The following is a 16,835-nucleotide window of genomic DNA, read 5'->3' as shown; positions in this document are numbered from 1 at the left end:
CCATAGCACTACTACAGTACTGTATATCTCTATTTTGCATGTCTGAATTGCTTTGGTAGAACTCTGATTCAGTTCAACTCTACAAGTCGAACGCGCTTTCCTTCAGTTTCCCTTTCTATTTCCTTCCTTCCTATCACCATCTCTGTTTCTATTCTCTCTTCTTCACTTATCACCTTGACTGCCTTCACTCTTACTTTATACTAGAAATGAAAGTTTCGCGTCTGAAGCACTCGCGACGCTTGCTTCGCTTCTACAGCAGCAAGTTTGATCTCAACCCGCCGTACACTGTACTCGGTAACAGACCACCCCCCCCCAAAAAAAACAAGCCATAATCCACGCTACTACTTGATCTCAATGAAAGGGGAAAGAGTTGGCTGAACGTGCACATTGGACTGAGGCTTGCTGAGGCTCAGACAGACACCCGACGATCCATTCTCGGATTTTTTCATGATGTTGGCATGTGTGCTGACCTTTGCTGTTGAATTGCATGCATGGCTGTCTGGGTGGGTCATAGTGGACGGCACGTTCATGATCGCTGCGCTCGAGTCCAAGCTCCATGTGCAAGAGCACATCCCGGCGTACCTCGGCGCACAGACCGCCCTCGTGACCACCGCGTGCATCGTCAACGAGCTCAAGATGCTTGGCGAAGTCTACGCCGGCGCGTACCTTGCAACGCGCAAGCTGGAGCATCGCCGCTGCGGCCACTCGCCCGCGTTGACTGGCTCGCAGTGCCTCATGCGTCTCATCGGTAACAACTACCGCGCTTCCTGGTCTAGCCAGAATGCTGTTCCAGGCGTTTTGTTGTTGTTGTTGTTGTTGTTGTTGTTGTTGTTGTGATGGTTGTGCTGTCGGGGTGGCTGGATCGGCGGGGCGCTGAACTCACTGTTCGCTGTGCCTGTCAGGTGAATCGGGCAATCCGCACAAGCTGCTGGTTGCAACACAAGATTACGTGCTGCGACAACGCCTGCGCAAAGTGCCCTGTACGTCAAGCCATTTGATTTAATTTGCTTCCGAGATCAGTCTGGGCACAATGGCAACGAACGCATAACTATGTGGCTAAACATTGTGTTTTGATTCTCGCTCCCGTCATCAGGCGTTCCTATTCTCTATGTCGACTACAACTGTGCCATTCTGGAGGCACCATCAGATGCATCGCAGTCGAAAGCCTCAAAGGTGACTTCCTTGACCTCGTGGTTTGCTTGTGTCGATCGCAAAACTCAGCGTCGCGGTTTTTTGTTTGTTTGTTTTTTGTTTGTTTTGTTTTTCATTCATTCATTCATGCAGCTCGAACACAACAAGCTCGGTGCTTCGAGTGAGGAAAAGCACAAGCTCAAGCAGCTCGTGCCCCTTGATGACGGCAAGCCAAAGTTCCGACGAAAAGTCGCCCAAGAACCAAACTCCCTCGCCAGCAAAAAGGCCGCCGTCAAACCAACCGCAGCCGCATCTGGGTCTGCTACTCGAAACGGAGATGCATTCGCACTGACACGTGGTATGATCAAGAAGCTGCGGCGAAAACGCATGGCGTTGATCGCAAAGGGGCTAGATCCCGGCTACGTCCCACCGTCTGTCATTGCGCGAGCTGCTGCCGAGGCTGCAGCTGCAGTAGAATCAGCCCGAAATGCATCATCATCATCATCTGGTTTGAGCGATTATTCTTCTGGTCGGTTCGCTGCCGGAGTGAAGCGCCCAGCCGATGACGTGGAGGAATCTGTAAGTTTTTTTTTTCCGTTTCCTCGCTGATACATTCGTGGTTTGGGGGAGACAGTCCGAGTACGTGCCATTTATTTACTTACTTTTCCCCAATCCGTATGGTCTGGTCAGAATGCAACAAACGGCTTGGCTGACGGCAAGCGTAAACGTGTTCGTCGACACCGACCGCGCAGCGCTCGTGCTGCCGCTGACACGACGGTTGATGGTCAAGAGGAAGCCGACGATGAATAATCTAGTGTTTTAGTGTCAATTTCTTGGAGATAACATGTATTTGTACATTAATTTTGAAGGCCGTTGATCAACAAACTTTTTTTCTGCGTGTTAAGAACAGCAAGGGAAGTTTGTCTTATACAATCACTCGTGTCGGCCCTGGATAGCGCGGATGCTCTACCACCCCGGGCCCAAACTTGTACTCGAGAAATTCAATGTGATGGTTTGGAATGGAGACGTTCATGCCCAAAAATTCTGAAATGGGAAGAGACAACAGAATGCGACGTCAGCACATGGCACACACATCAAACCCCCCCCTCCCCACACACATACACACACAGTGCATTTCATCGCATAAATGAAACGCGCGAGGCAGGTACCTATCCGGGCAAGAGGCTTGAGATAATGCGCAGGAAATTCAGTGTCCTGCTTGTGCGTCGCCATCCAAGTGGATTTGGTCATCATTCCACCCTCTGGTTCGTTCTTGGTACGATCGGACGGCCGTTCATGGAAGGGAAATATGTCGACGTGAAGGTGGTTGGAGGCGCTGAATTGAATGCGATAAAAGTCGCCCTCACGCGCGTTCTCCCAAATGTACCCGTCCAGCTCCTTTCCAACGCCGTCCGCGAGCTTTGAGGCGGCCAAGAGTTCAGGGCACTTGCTCACGTCTTCGAGGTAGATGCCAATGTCAATGTCGTAGTCCTATCAATCGTGAAATCGAAACGGTCGAGTGAGCCACGACAAGTCAACACCTTGTTTCTTTGCCTCGCTTCACCACACACAAAACTCACCCAAGGAATAATGTCGTGATGGCGCGCAGCACCCAGCAAGCTGCCACCCTCCAGCCAATACCGAACTCCTGCCTTGTCCAAGAGATTAAACAGGTATCGCCCGGTGGTTCGGAGCGCATCGAGGCAGCATGGAGGCGTCCAGCGCCCGGCTGCAATGTACTCGGGAGAGTCGTGAAAAACTGTGCCAAAGCACCGCGAGGTCTTTTTCGAGCAGCCGAGCGACCGCACTTCGCGTTTGGATGCCGGCACGCCGTCAAGTGGAGAGCGCAGGTGCGCATTCAATAACGTGAGTGGGGATTGCTGCACGGTCGTGCCTTGGTTTGGCTCCTCGCCTTCGTGGCCGCCGGATGCAACTTCGAGTGGCCCGCTCAAAAAGTGAGAATTCCAATGCGGAGGGAGGTAATTGTTCAACGCCTGGGCATTCGTCGGATCGGGCTCGGGGCGGACGGAAACGCGGGCAATCTGCTTGAGGTGAAACCGTGGGTACAGCGATTGCTGCAGCCTGCCGAATAGCGCTTCGTACTTTTGTCGCTGGTGGGCATCAAGCACGGCCGTTCGATCGGGCGTTTGCAACACAGGGGTTGTCACCAACGCGGTCTGTTTGTTTCGTTTTGGCGCAAAGTTTTGATTGCAACAGAGTTAAGCCCACAACGAAACAAAACATGAACACTACCGCGCTTGTCTTGCAGCAGACTTACACGCCACCCTTTGACGGAGGCTTCAAGAAAAATGCCAAAGGAGGTCGGACGCTCCGTCCATGAAAGCTGGCTCAAGCTCGAGGCAGCCAGGAGCAGCGGCGTCTCGTCGAATGCGATCGCGTGCGAACCAGTCAAGTCGCAGCGTATCCGCGAGCACTGCTGAGTGGGCACGACCTCGACCGTCGGCAAAGTAAAGTCGTCGCCCAGCACCTGCTGAGCAAAATCCTCCCATTGCTTCCGCAGTGACACCTCGAGCAGGCTCAGCTGTGCGAAATGCGTGACAATCTCAGCCTGTTCGCTCTTGTCGACGATCGGCGACTCTGGCGGAAAGTATGTCAGAGACCACCGGCGGACGTCCAGGACAAAGTCTTCGCAGCTGCAGAGCAACTTTGAGCGCGACGGCTTGTCCGCGTCCGTTGGCACGGTGATGACTTGGCCCGCAACAAGGACAGACCGCGCCATACTGCTCTCCGCGGGGTCTGCGACAACCTCGTCGTAGCCAAGCAACAAGGTCTGCTGCGCCCACGCCAACAGCAACAACGCGGCCTCGGCGCGACTCTGCGGCACCACTGCATCGGGAACGAGAAACACGAGTCGCGTCGAAATGTGGTGCATCGGATCACGAAGCACCGCATCCTGGCCTGGTCGAAAGTTCAGGGGTATCACCTTGGTATCGCCGGCAAGTGCGTCCTTGGAGAGCTGGAGCGGCGGATACGGCACTTCGCTCGCAACGATGCGCACGGCAATCTCGGGAAAGAGCGCGCGCCAGGCATCGACCGTCTCTGCAATGCGGTTTTCAAAGTAGAAAAAGTCGCGGAAAATCAAGCTCACCTGCGACTCAAATGCAGCCGCGAGGGCGTGCGGTGGCAACGCGGCCAAAACAGCCGCAAGCGATTCGTCATCGAGCAGCGTGTGCGTCTGCCCCGCAATCGGCAAGTCTCCCAGAACGTCAACCCCGCTAGAATCATCCTGATCGTGCTCAAGAGTCGTCCGCGGCGGCGGAGGGTGGGCTGCAGAATGGCGGCCTTTGGTGAACATGTGCCGGTGAGATGCGTCATTGTTGATGGGCGTTGCTGCCATCCACCACAACGCCATCAGATTGACTGCCACCATCGCGGCAATGAACAGCACAAAGGCAGGCGACCGGCACCTCGGCCGTGGTTGCGCCACGCGGACGGTCCGAATCATGCTGCTGCTGCTGCTGCTGCTGCTGCTGCTACTGCTTTGAGAACGAGGCCTGCTTGATGAATTTGACACGTCTGTCAAAAAACAAAAAACAAATGTATGACGACTGGATCTAGATCCCGACGCAATTGGACTCAAACCAGATCTCTCGATGAAATTTGTTTTTTGCTTTCTTCATCATTATCTGTGACACGCAAAGGGAGGAATCGTTAGATATGAAGTGCATTGAGCGCTGAGCGAGCAGAGTGGCACAGAATTATCATAATCGTCTTGTTCTTCTTCTTCTTCCTCCTCCTTTTTTGAATTCTCACAATCACAGTGAAAAGGTGATTGTATTGTGGCAGCAATACACCAAAAACCAAAACCAAAATCAAACCCCTCCCCCCTTTTCAAAGCATGGGCATCCAACCAATGTACATCTGGCAGAGTTTAACCACATCGGTCGCTTCCAGCAGCAAGTCGTCGACTTGGCCTTCGATGGAGAGCGGCATGGAATCGCTTATGCGTCCTTGCAGGCGATTTACAATCGCGGTGATGGTTTTCAGGGCCTCCTCGTTCGGATTTTCGCTGCTGGTCGAAGCAGAGTTGGCACCGGCGCGATGCGCCTGCTGCACTTTGCCTTGAATGTTGCCCCACTCGACGAACGGGTCGTAGATGCACGTCCGGAGCACAGACATGAGCGTGTCGCACTGGTTTCGCAGCAGCCGGAGGGTCACTTCGCAAGTCTTGCGGAAGACGCCTTCGTACCCAGTCATCCCCAGCGCCTCGACAAGATTGGGCGTCAGCCGGAACGGCACCTGCTCGGCTGTTTGGAACTGCTTGCCGCGCTCAAACAGGCAGTTGAAATCAACGTGCACCGCCTCGCCAGTGCTCGAGTCAAACAAAATATTCTCTCCATGCCGGTCACCCAAGCCGACAATGTAACCGACCATCGACATGACGGCCAGCGTGCGTGCGTACGCGAGACGGGCGGCATACCACGCCAGCGGATCCGGAAACATGGACAAAAACCACGCGCCAAACACGGGGGGAAAGCACGGCAAAACCTCCTTAATGTACAGCACCACCCGAACGGCGGGGTCGTTAACATTGGCGCCGCCGACGCGACGCGGATTGAACACGGTCTTCCAGAGAGTGGAGGCAGATGTGTACTGCTTGCGTGTCTTGTAGATGCGCTGCAGAATAAACCGAAAGCCCTCCGTATTCTGCACCCACTCAAGCAGGCCGCACTCTTCGTTGAGCGGCACGACGGCGTACGTGCGAATGCGCAGCTGACGCTGGCGAGTGTCGGGATCGCGCTTGAGCAGCTTGTTGACCATGGTGTTAAACTCCATCACGCGGCAGTCCTTGCGCAGGTCGTCCTTCGGCTTGGCCAGGTAAAAGTAGCGCTTTCCGTCGCTTGCAACAATGGTGACCTTGCGAGGACGCTGCAAGGAGCTGAGAACCTCAACTTCATCTTCAACTTTGACAACATTTGGCGTGGAATCGGGAAAGGGCGAGAACTGAACATTGCTGCCCGTGCCAGACATTGTTGCAGACTGCGGCAGGGTGGCCGAGAGCGAGGACTGCAGCGGTAACAGCACATCCTCGCCGCAAAACTCGGCCAGCTCTGGACAAGATTTGGCCAAGGAGAAGCTCGTGATGGTGGAGCGCGTGAGGTCAATGTTGCACAACCGAAGCAGGGCGTCGGTTAGCGTCGAGTACGTCTGAACAAGAGGAGCAAAGGACACTGACGCCAATCTAGCTCCTGACTGTTGCTGCGCAACAGTAGCAGCGACGTGACGGTTGGGCGTGGAACGACCGCGACCGATACTGCCAGTAGCGGCGCTTGTTGTTGTCGCCTCCTCGGCAGAAACGTCAGGCTGCGTGGCAAAACGCTTGAGAATCTCAAGGCACCGGGTCGACCGCTGCCTATGCGTGGATTTGGAAATGGCCATCATGTACCACAGCCCTTGTGCGGGATAGGCTCGCAGGACTCGAAGCAGGATGGCCTCCAGCACACGCATGACGCTCGTGCTCGAGTGGCAAATGCGCGAAACGAGCTGGGAGAACACAATGTAGAAGAGATATGGTGGGATTCGGTCGACCGATCGACGCATGATGACATTGAGGCGGTGAAGGGTCAGCGCGGGCAGCACGTCCGGAGGGGTTTTCGGGAGTTTCTCTGGCGGCTCGATACCATCGACAATCAAGTCCATGACGGCCTTGTGGTCCTTCTCGAGCGCCATCATGCGCGAATCAGACACCTTGGCGCCGAAATCGAGCCAGAGCGAGAGCATGCGCGGCAGAGATTGGAAAACGTACTCGTTGCCGTACATTAGCGAATGGCTAAAGTTGTGCAGAATGTGCGGGAGACAGCCGGACATTCGCAAGCTTTCCGACTCTAGAATGGCGTGATAAAACTGGCCCAAGAAGAAAAATCCCTTCTCCCACCGCGGCTGCATGCTAACCACCTTGTTGTACTGGACGATAATGCTGTTGACTTGCGTCTGGGCCGTTTGCTGCATCCATCGGCCCTCCATGAGCAGCGTCTTGGCTTCGGCAAGCTTGTCGTCGCTCGTCACGGTGCGCAGTAACAGCTCGGCCGCAGATGCCGCAGCGGAATCGCTTGTGCTCTTGTTGTAGTTGGCGGAAGATTGCAGACGTAAGCCCTCCATGAAGCGGTCCCTTTGCAGCCCGCTCAAAGCCTGATGAAACTCTCCGCGCGCCCACAGCACCTTGGCCTTTTCCAGGTAAATGTTGGGCGTGCCGACAGCCGTGGCATGTGTAATGGCACGCGAAGCCGTTTGGAATAATCTTGCCCGTCGCGCAACTTTGGCACTTTGACGCCAGCATTCGCCAATGTCTGTCTGGGAAATTAGACGAGCTTCTCGGTGCACATCCACGGCCATCGGTAGCTGGCTCGCTGCTGAGAGCATGGTAGCAGCAGCAGCAGCAGCAGGAGCAGGAGCAGCAGACAGAGAAACTCGCTCGTTCATATAGTTGCGCTTGAACGATCGCGAGGCCTTTTGACCACCACCAGATTGAGCATCCATGAGCAAAGACAGCAACGTGCGCCGCAGATTGAGCAAAGGCTCGCGTGCTCGGTACCCAGGCTGCGTGAGACGGACCCTAGCATCCCAGTTTTCCAGCAGTCTGTCCGCATTGACGAGCGCCGTCGCAGCAGTCGATGATGTTGGGGCAATGCTTTCCTCCGTCATGCGAAGAACGGGAAGCAAAGACTGCTCGATTTCGGTCAGCATGTGCAGCTGGAGAATGAGCGGATAGCCTCGTTGGTACGAGCCCGAATCCATGCGAACCGCCGCGAGGCCCGGCATGATGAGATTGCGAGTGGCCTCAAGCTCTGCCAAGAATTTCGGCGCATCAGACCGTCGGAAGTGCTGGAGAATTCGACCAACAGACACGTCAAAGCAAGTTTGCTGGGGAGCCGCCAGAAATTCGTCCATCGCCGACCAGTCGGCCAGACGCCAAGCGGCTTGCACTCGGTACGAATTTAAAGGCATGCACCACTCTGGGTGGGTGGTCAGCGCACCGTTGATGTGCATGATGGCTGTTTCAAACTGGCCCATGTTGAGCAAGCAATTGATAACGCCGCGATGCTGCGTCAACTCCGCCGCCGTCAGCTCGTTGTTGGCCAGGGTGGAAGTGCTGGTGGGGTGCAGTGCAGGCGCATCCTCCTCCGGCTCGTCAGTGTCCATCAGTGCGGATTCAGCCAAGGACGAGGCCGGAGCAGCAGTGGCTTGTTGGCTGTAGGATTTTCGATGAAGCTCGCCAAGCGCCTGCTCTCGCAGGGAAAGCGCTGCAGTCCAGTCGCCCGCGCTCTCTTGCTCGAGCACCAATTCTTCGATACCAGCGGCATTGAGTCGGATGGCATTGACACCGGCCAATTCGTCAGCTGCATCCAGAGCGGCGTACAACTCTTGCAGCTGAGGCAGATGGCTCTGCAACGTCTGGTCCATCATCAGCACCGTGGTTTTCGGCACTCCATGCAGGTTGTTCAGAACAGTATACAGGGCAGACGAGGTTGACAAGGTCGATGAAGACGCCGTCCCGCCGCTGGTGCCGGGTGCGCCTGACGCCAATGCGCTTTGGTTGGAAGCCTTCGCTGCTTTCGCAGCGTCAATCATCGACGCCCTCGCCGTGCCAACCTCTTGCTGGACATAAAGCTCGTACGTCATGATCGCTCGCGCATAGTCTCGGCTGGCGCGCGCTGCGTGGGACATCAGATTGAGCGGAAGTGCCGCAAGAAACTTGTCAATGTGCACAAAGAGCCGTTCTCCAAGGTTTGGATCGTCGAGCCTGAGCTCAGGGCAATGGCCGCTGCTCCTCTTTCGAACCCACAGAAGGATTGGATCGAGAGCGGCAAACAAAGTCTGGACGCACATCGACAGCGACGCGGGCAGCGGACCAGAAGACGACGACGACGCGGCAGCGTTCAGGACGGCAAGCGCTTCGACTTTGACCTCGTTTTGACTGGCTTCGTTTCCGAAAAGCAGGACGTTCGCGACAAGGGTTGGCAGCAAAAAGACAGCCGTCTGTACGTCGTCCTTGATCACTCCGCGGCATGCTTGAAGCAAGGCAAAGCCGGGCGCCATTGGCTGGATGGCCTGAAGGAGCTCGTCCGCCCAAAAGCCGACCCAAGCCGCGTAGGCAATCGAAGAATGGTAAATGCTTCCATTGCTACTGCGCCGCGCGCGCTTGCGTGTGGACTTGAACACGTAGGTTGTTGACAGGTAGGGCTGGACGATGATTCGATCCTGTGGCGTCAGCTTTTGCCACGTCGCGGTGCCAATGAGGCCGGACGCAGAGTCGGGGTAGAGGCGTTGCCGACACCACTGCAGCACTTGTTGAATGGCACACGCCGCACGATCTTGGATGGGCGCGGACGTGGCGCCGAGGAAAACCTTCACCAGACAATCGCTCAAAAGTGCAACCGCAAAGCTGTCGTCTCGGAAGGGCACTTCGGGAAGTTTGATGACGGCGTCTGCGGCGGATATGCGCCCTGCAATCGGAGCAACAGTGCCAGATGCGTCCGCCGAGCTGACCAGGTTTGGCTTGGAGCGAAACAGGGATGTCGGGATGCTGACGCGCGCTGGATCAACGGCGCCGAGAGCTCCCACACATTCGCCCACAAGCAGTCTGACAGTGGGGCTCGAGTCCTTGCTGGCTTGCATCAGCACAGCCACAATGCGGGACAATGCAATGTCACGAGATGACGTGACTTCCGTCGTTGTCGCGGCCATCTCGGCAAGGGTGGCTGCATCCGCCGTAATGTCATCGCCGAGATGCTGGCCTGCCGCCAGAAATGAGCGCAGTCGGACCAATGCTCGAGCACGCACAATCACATTCTCGTGCGCAACGCCCTGCAGAAGCAGCTGCACACGCGCGTGTCGATCCACGTGCAGATTGAGCGCCTCGCATTCTCTTCGCATCACTGCATAGACGCCCTTGAGTCGCTCGGTGGTTTCCTTTGGCAGCAACGCGGTGACGGCGTCGAGGTGGCTGGCAGCAGATTTGCCAGTGTTGCTGATGGCGTTCCCCTTGGCCCCAGCAGCTGCAGCAGCTGCAGGAGTGTGCTGCGTGGCGTCAGTTGTCATAAAGTCGTCCAACGCAGCTTCTCGGTTTTGCTGCATCGAGAATGGGGTCGCCAAACCAGCGGCCAGAGTGTTGCCGGGTGCCGATCCGTTTGTAAGCCCTCCGCGTCGGCCACTTGCGGCATGATTGTTCAAGCCGGGACGCGCGAAAGGGCGAGGTCCCGAAATGGCCGACGATGCAAAAAAGAGCAAGTGCGGGTGGGTTTGCTCCAACTCTGAGACTGGGGAAACAGGCGAGAGCAGCACAAACAACTTGCCCAAAGCTGGCCCAAAGCCCTGAGCGAGGTGCAGCACAATGCGCTCGAGGATGGTCGCCACTTCGACAGAGCATGCGTCCAGCATGGTGAGAAGTGTAAACACTGCGTGTTGCAACACGGCAGAGAGAGACTCAGGCTTGAGTGACTGCAGAAAGTAGCCCCACACGCGAGTGGCGAGCACCAGCTCGGCCTGGGTCTGTGCAGCCCGTGTCACTGCATTCAAAATGGACAAGAGTTTTGGCGTGCACGGCTGTAGGTTTTCTGGCAGCACAATTCGGAAGAGGGCGATGAGGCCTTGGAGTGCTCGTCTCCGCGCGGTTGGATTGGATGGATCTTCATTGTGCTTGATGAGCGGCTTTTGTAGCCGTGTGATGAGCATAAAGAGGAGCTCGTCGCACAAGCACGCGGCCAAAATTTCGTCGGGCTTGGAGGCCTTGGATTGCTCGATTCTCGCTCGCAACTTGGCGTTCGTGGTTGTCGAATTGTGTGCAGACGGTGCAGAGCCAGCAGCGTACTGCAGAAACGTGGCAAGAGCAGCGATAGCCTGTGTGTGTGTAAAGGCAACGTTCAGCGCGTAAAATTCACAAGCTCCGCAGGTGAGCCAAAACGCTCAAACAAAAAACAACAGCAAAGAAACCGAGAAAAACACACACACACACACACACACACATACACACACACACACGAGAAAAACACACACACACACACACACACACACACACACACACACACACACACACACACACACACACACACACACACACACACACACACACACACACACACACACACACAATTAAAAAAAAGACAACTACGAACAATAAAACGGCATACCTTGCTGCTCAGCTGCTGAGGATCCATCCCATTCATGGCAAGACGGTCGCCCGCAAAACCATCGCCAACTAGCAGCACAGTTTGATGAAGCAGACTTTCGAGAGAGCTGGAAATCATCTGGTTTTCAGTCACAACGTCGGGAATTTCCTGCTGCAGAAACCTGCGGGCCTCGTCACGCTCCGGAGGCTCAAGTAGAAATATGCGAGCCAGAATGTGCTGGAGCTTGGACTCGAGCACCAGGCTCGGGTGTGAACCGCAAAGCTGGCTGAGTTGGTGCAAAGCTGCGGACGAACACTGCTGCACGATGGCCGGCAGCAGGTGACGCCTCGCCTGCCATATGAAGTTCGACGGGGTCGTGTCACATAGCTCTGCCAGCAGCTTGATTGCACTCATCGGCGAGGTCTCGTTGAGCGACAGGGACGTGACTTCGCCGTTGACAGCATCCGTCACCGCGCTTGAAGCATTCGAACTCGTCCAAGCCCCGGCCAGCACAGGAATGAGAATGACTGCGATTCGATTCATGTAGGGCTTGAACAAGTCATAGACGGCAACACTTCTAGCTTCAGCGACAGTTTTTATCTGGTTAGGTGTGCCAAAAATGAAAAGGAAACAATTTGAAATAAGGTGAGTAAAATGACCATTATTGGCGTTCAGGATGGAATGAGTGAGGAGAGAAAGGTTGTTGGCTGGCAACTCACTTGTTCGTAGGCGGTGGCGCGCAGCTCTGGCACCTCGTGGGAAAGAAATTCGACGAGCGAAATGAGCGCAACCACCAGAAACTCGCCCTCGGCTGCCTGTGCGAGCTTGCCCACGGTGTGGATCAAGCCTCGGGCGCGATGTCGCGTTTGCTTTATTCGCGCGTCGACGTCTTGCGAGCCGTCGCGCAGGGACGACTCTGCGAGCTGGATGTTGTGCTTGGCGTCCTTGAGTTCGGTTAGAATGCGCCGATGCATTTGGGTATGCAAGAAGGACGCGGGTAACAGTGATGCACGCGCCACAAAGCGTTGGAGGACATCACTGTCAGAGGTAACAAAAATCATCAGCCTTGCAGTTGGAAAACTCTGAACAAACATCACACGCACTCACATAAAAGAAAATTGCCTTACCTCATGGCCATTCTGACGTCAGTGGACTCATCTTGCACATACTGAACTGTGCTTAGGACGGCACCGAAGGACGAGAGAGCCAAGACATCGGAGATGGAATTGGTGGTGGTGGAGGAATTGGCTGGAGACGGCGCAGACACGCTCGCATGCAGGCGTTCTGCAAGCGTGCTTGTCATCAGCTCGTGGTCACGCGTCATGTTGGCGTGCTCCAGAATGCAGACAACAAGCCGCAACGTGTGCGTGCGCAAGTGCACTGGGAAGGCCGGCTTGACAAACGGCAGAAGCGTCAGAAGGTCCTGCAGTCTGGTTTTGGAAAGCACCTCTGAAATAACATGAGCTTGCTGAAGACGAGCAATTGCTGTCAGAGGCGGCACGACAGAGCGGCGAGATGGCAACGCCAAGCCAAGAGCGGTTGGGCGCAACCGTGAGCTGGACGCCTTTGCCTGGCGCTTCTCGCAGGTGAGACAAGTTGCGTGAAACTGCAAACAGGATGCGCGAAGTGCAGGACGAGGCGCGGAACCAACCACGCAGAGAAGCTGACCAATTGCGCACGCTGCACGTTCAGCGAGCGCCGAGAAGGGCGCAGTGCACGCTGCATCCGTCCAAACAGCGGCAGGTGCTGCAGTGCAAACAGAAACAACAACGCCCAGTGCATCGAGCAAGCCTGCAATGGACGTACACGCAAGAGAGGCAGCCAGAGTCGCATTGGTGGCTGGCCCTGCAGAGGTGGAGGTGGCGGTGGAAGCGACAAAAGTCCGCATTGGCAGTGGCGAGCGCCGAGGATCGGTTGGCGCAACACATGGATGCGAGGGCCACCAGTGCCGCAAAGAAACATCCACAAACGGGAGCGCTAGAGCTACGGTGGCCTCGCAGGCAGCACTGTGAGCGGCGGAACGCTCGGCCAGCAAACCAGCCGAGCGCACCGCACGAGCAGCGAGATCGAGCCGAACGGCAGGATAGTGGTCGATTGGCGCATCGCACACGAGCCTCAGCACAGCATTGACCACACTCTGCCACAAAAAGGCGAGGTCGAATGCGCCAGGCTGCAGGTGCATCCCCTGCTGGCTGCTGCTGCTGCTGCCAACACGAGACGGCCAGTACGACTCTGTATCCAGCGTAGCGAGGCTCTGTCGGCGAAAATCAAGAGTCAAAAGATCTCGAACATGCTGGGAAGCGGCAAACAGGCCCTCTCGGTCCCTGGCAAGCTCAGTGCTCCAGCGCTGCGCGTCCGGCTCGGGTAGGTTTGTCGGCATTGTTGATTTGAGAGGGAGAGGCACGAGCGTGGCCAGCCATAACATTGAGTTTCGAAGCTCGGGCTGCTGCGGCTGCGCAAGAACCAGGCTGCGCATGGAATCTAGCAAGGAAATGACAATCGCAGCAAGGCTTCCCGCGGTGCTCGCGTAGGCCGACGCGACGTGCCTCAGAGCCAATTGTGCCGGAGTATGGCATCGTGTGTACTCCAGCAGAGGGGAGGTAGTAGCGGTGGGCACCCTCTTGAAAATATCTGACTCGGCGTCCCGCGCATGCTGAATAATAAATAAAAACACGGGAAGAGTCGCCATCCAAGTTTTGATGACGCAATAGCATTGAGCTGTGGAAGGCAAAGCAAGGGGAGTCGCGGCCAACGTGGCGCACAACAACTCGACGTTGGCGGCCGCTTGTACCGACTCGACTGGAACTGTCGGGAAGAATGCCGAGACAGGCGCCAGCAAGCCGTCGGTGGGACCGTTGTTGCTGTTGTTGTTGGCGTTGTTGTTGCTGGGGGAGCGGTGGCAGGGAAACTCGCCGAGCTGCAACTGAATGCGAGCTGCAAGGGTCGCGAGCTCGGTGCAAACTTGGTCGAGAAGAGGGGCAGAGGGGTCCAACACAAGAGCGACAGAACCGTTGGCTGTAGCCGCAGACAACGCCTGCTCCGACACAGCCTTGTGCGGTGAGACGGAAGCACTGCGCTGCTGGTGGTGGTCGTGCGCTTCAGGCTCGGATCGCCGGACACGTTTGTGTTGCGATCGACCAATCGTCAGGTCGCTGTCTGCAGCAAGGGTGCGACTTGCGATTGCCTGCTCCACCTCCAGGCATGAGGCAAGAAGCTGCGCGGCCGTCCGTTGGCTCGAAACCAACCAATGCTCTTGGGCAAGAACGAACAGGCTGGAACCGAGCCGCGAGAACGCCTCGGACAATGCGAGGGCGGCAAACTCTGCAATGCGCAGGGAAGATGCATCATTGTCAGCGCTAAAGTTCCCCGGAGACGCAACGAGACTAGCGCAGACAACAGGTGCCAGCTGGCCGATCAGCTGTGTAGTTGTCACACGCAGGTCGTCGAGAAAGGGAGCAACCACTTGCAAAGACATCTTGAGCTGTGCCAGAGCACGGCTGTCAGAAAGGACGGGAACGTTGCAAATGATGAAAACTAGAATTGGAAACAGCTCGCCGGAAGTCAGCTCTTGGAGAACGAGATTGGGTTGGGCAACGAGGATGGAGTGCAGGGTGTGGACGAGCGTGCCTGCTGAGGACTGCGTGTCGGCGGCTGACGAGCGCGCGTGGCCTGCGTTGTCGGACGCTGCAGGAGTGAGAATAAGCTGCCAACACGGGGCTGGCTGGGTGGGCAATGGAAGAGCCAAGTCTGCAATCCATTGTCGTGTTAACAAGATGACGGCGCGAGCAACCATCACAGCAAGAGCTCGCTGCGACAAGAGCGTGACTGCCGCGGGCATCATCGCAGCCAGACCGTGCCCTGCTGCAAGTGCAAGGCTGAACATGGACGGTGGAGTGGCGTATGGCAACGGGCTCAGCGCCGAGATGATAGTGGTGCAAAAAGTGCGCAAGAGCCGCGGGGCAAAATCGGCCAGAAAGTGGGTCGAGTGCTGCGAGATGCGTGTCAGGACTCGAAACATGCCGCATTGTAGGGCGATTGCGTGATCCGTGGTGGGAAGATCAATGACGAGACCCTGTTGCCCTGAACCTGGAAGCGCGCAAGACTGTGCAAACGTGCAAAGACACAAGTCGGAGTACTCATCATCAGGCTGCTGCAAAAATGTGTCCAGAATCGTGTTGAGATCTGGGGGGAGAATCAAAAAAAAAAAAAAAAAAAAAAAAAAAAAAAAAAAAAAAGAGGATGGACCGGAAGCAGCATGGGTGAGACGTCAAACGAAAGAGCCAACTCAACAGAATACAAGACAGCAACACAGACAAAACCTACCATCCATCATGTCGATGGCTTCGGCAATCAGTTGTCGAAAATGCATGAGACACTTGTTGCGAAGCAGCTGAAAGATGGCCACAAGAGTATTGACGAGATCGTCAGCCACCGCACCCCATTGAGGCTCGGCCAACGCCGTGAACAAGCGGCCCATCAAGACGGCAAGGACATCCAGATGGTCGCGAGGAATTGGCACAGTTTGCCCCACCATGAGGGATGAGGATCCAGCCGGTGGATGGGCAAACTGAGCCAAGCTTTGAAGAGTTGCTCGGTGCACATCCATCGGCGGTAGCTCGGTCACAGGCAGTGCAATAGCAGCAGTCGCGTCGTCAGGTACGAACGTTTGCGGCAGCTGCTCGACAAAGTGCTGCACAATCCGCAATGTCAAAGTGGCGGCTTCACCTAGAGTTTGACCGTAGCATTACGGCATACGAACAAAACAAAATCAGAAAATGTGATGTCGAGGGACAGAAGTGTTTCAAATGTGAGTCGAGAACAGAGTGTTTCAGAGACTGGCCAATTTTTCCCGCCAAAATTGTTAGCTGCGTGGCTTTGATCCCGACATCCGACCCTCACCGCCCACCATTCAACAAGAACACGGCTTGCGTTTCAAATGCACTCAACGCGGCGAATGGCGACCAACAGCGATCGCGAACGCGAGGATGGGGGGGGGAGCCTTTGAGCAACTGCGTGCGACGAGGTCATCGCTTTGCTTTGCTGCGACGGGGACGACCATCCAACCCAAGCGCCCAGCAATAGCAGCAACAGCAGCAACAGCGCAGAGAGTTCATCGAAGGAATTGGCAAAATGGATGGACGCACTGGATGGAAGGACGAGGTACGACTTGACAGCCGCAATCAGACTCTTCTGGTAGTGCTGCAGGAGCCCGCGGTACTGCTGCGTGCTCGTCGCTTGTTCGAGCGCAGGCTGATCGAGCAGAATGTCGAGCAGCTGGTCGAGCGTCAAGTGCTCGGAGCGATCGTCGCTGCCAGTGTCCATGGCGCGTGGCAGAACGGCAGCAAGCTCAGAAGCAGCCATTGGACGACAGAAGCATGACGACTGGTCTGAGTTTTTGAGTTTGGAGTTGGGGGTTGGTTATTTTTTCGGTTTGGGTGGATTGTACATGCATGTATGCAAAGTGACGATCAGTATTGAGTAAAACTCGTGCGAACAGCTTGAAACGGATGTTTGAGACGGGTAATGGAGGAACATGGCACCGTTTACACCTGTCCGCGAGACCTATTTGTTACGGCA

The 16,835-nt window shown here is 55.9% G+C and overlaps 3 protein-coding genes across 3 annotated transcripts; 1 reads left to right on the top strand and 2 right to left on the bottom strand.

Annotated features, from left to right (window-relative positions):
- Nucleotides 1-199: 199 nt before the first annotated feature.
- Nucleotides 200-2,016, top strand: CAOG_07670 (hypothetical protein). The gene is made up of 6 exons (XM_004343494.2): nt 200-294; nt 515-748; nt 903-980; nt 1,094-1,173; nt 1,285-1,710; nt 1,822-2,016. The coding sequence occupies exons 1-6, from the start codon at nt 207-209 to the stop codon at nt 1,939-1,941; spliced, it is 1,026 nt and encodes a 341-aa protein (XP_004343544.1). The 5' UTR covers nt 200-206; the 3' UTR covers nt 1,942-2,016.
- Nucleotides 1,963-4,624, bottom strand: CAOG_07669 (hypothetical protein). Its single transcript, XM_004343493.2, has 4 exons — nt 3,410-4,624; nt 2,712-3,308; nt 2,301-2,622; nt 1,963-2,175 (listed from the first exon to the last, which is right to left on the bottom strand). The coding sequence occupies exons 1-4, from the start codon at nt 4,595-4,597 to the stop codon at nt 2,057-2,059; spliced, it is 2,226 nt and encodes a 741-aa protein (XP_004343543.2). The 5' UTR covers nt 4,598-4,624; the 3' UTR covers nt 1,963-2,056.
- Nucleotides 4,625-4,907: 283 nt separating this feature from the next.
- CAOG_09113 (hypothetical protein) lies at nt 4,908-16,619 on the bottom strand (the record flags this gene model as incomplete). Its single annotated transcript, XM_011272468.1, has 6 exons — nt 4,908-10,989; nt 11,280-11,858; nt 11,978-12,296; nt 12,386-15,440; nt 15,582-15,983; nt 16,403-16,619. The coding sequence occupies 6 exons, from the start codon at nt 16,617-16,619 to the stop codon at nt 4,984-4,986; spliced, it is 10,578 nt and encodes a 3,525-aa protein (XP_011270770.1). The 3' UTR covers nt 4,908-4,983.
- Nucleotides 16,620-16,835: the final 216 nt, after the last annotated feature.

The sequence above is a fragment of the Capsaspora owczarzaki genome, assembly GCF_000151315.2.
Source record: "Capsaspora owczarzaki ATCC 30864 unplaced genomic scaffold supercont2.14, whole genome shotgun sequence".
In the NCBI taxonomy this organism is placed as follows: Eukaryota; class Filasterea; order Ministeriida; family Capsasporidae; genus Capsaspora; species Capsaspora owczarzaki.
Note: the sequence above shows the minus strand (reverse complement) of the source record. Positions and strands in the feature narration are given on the sequence as shown.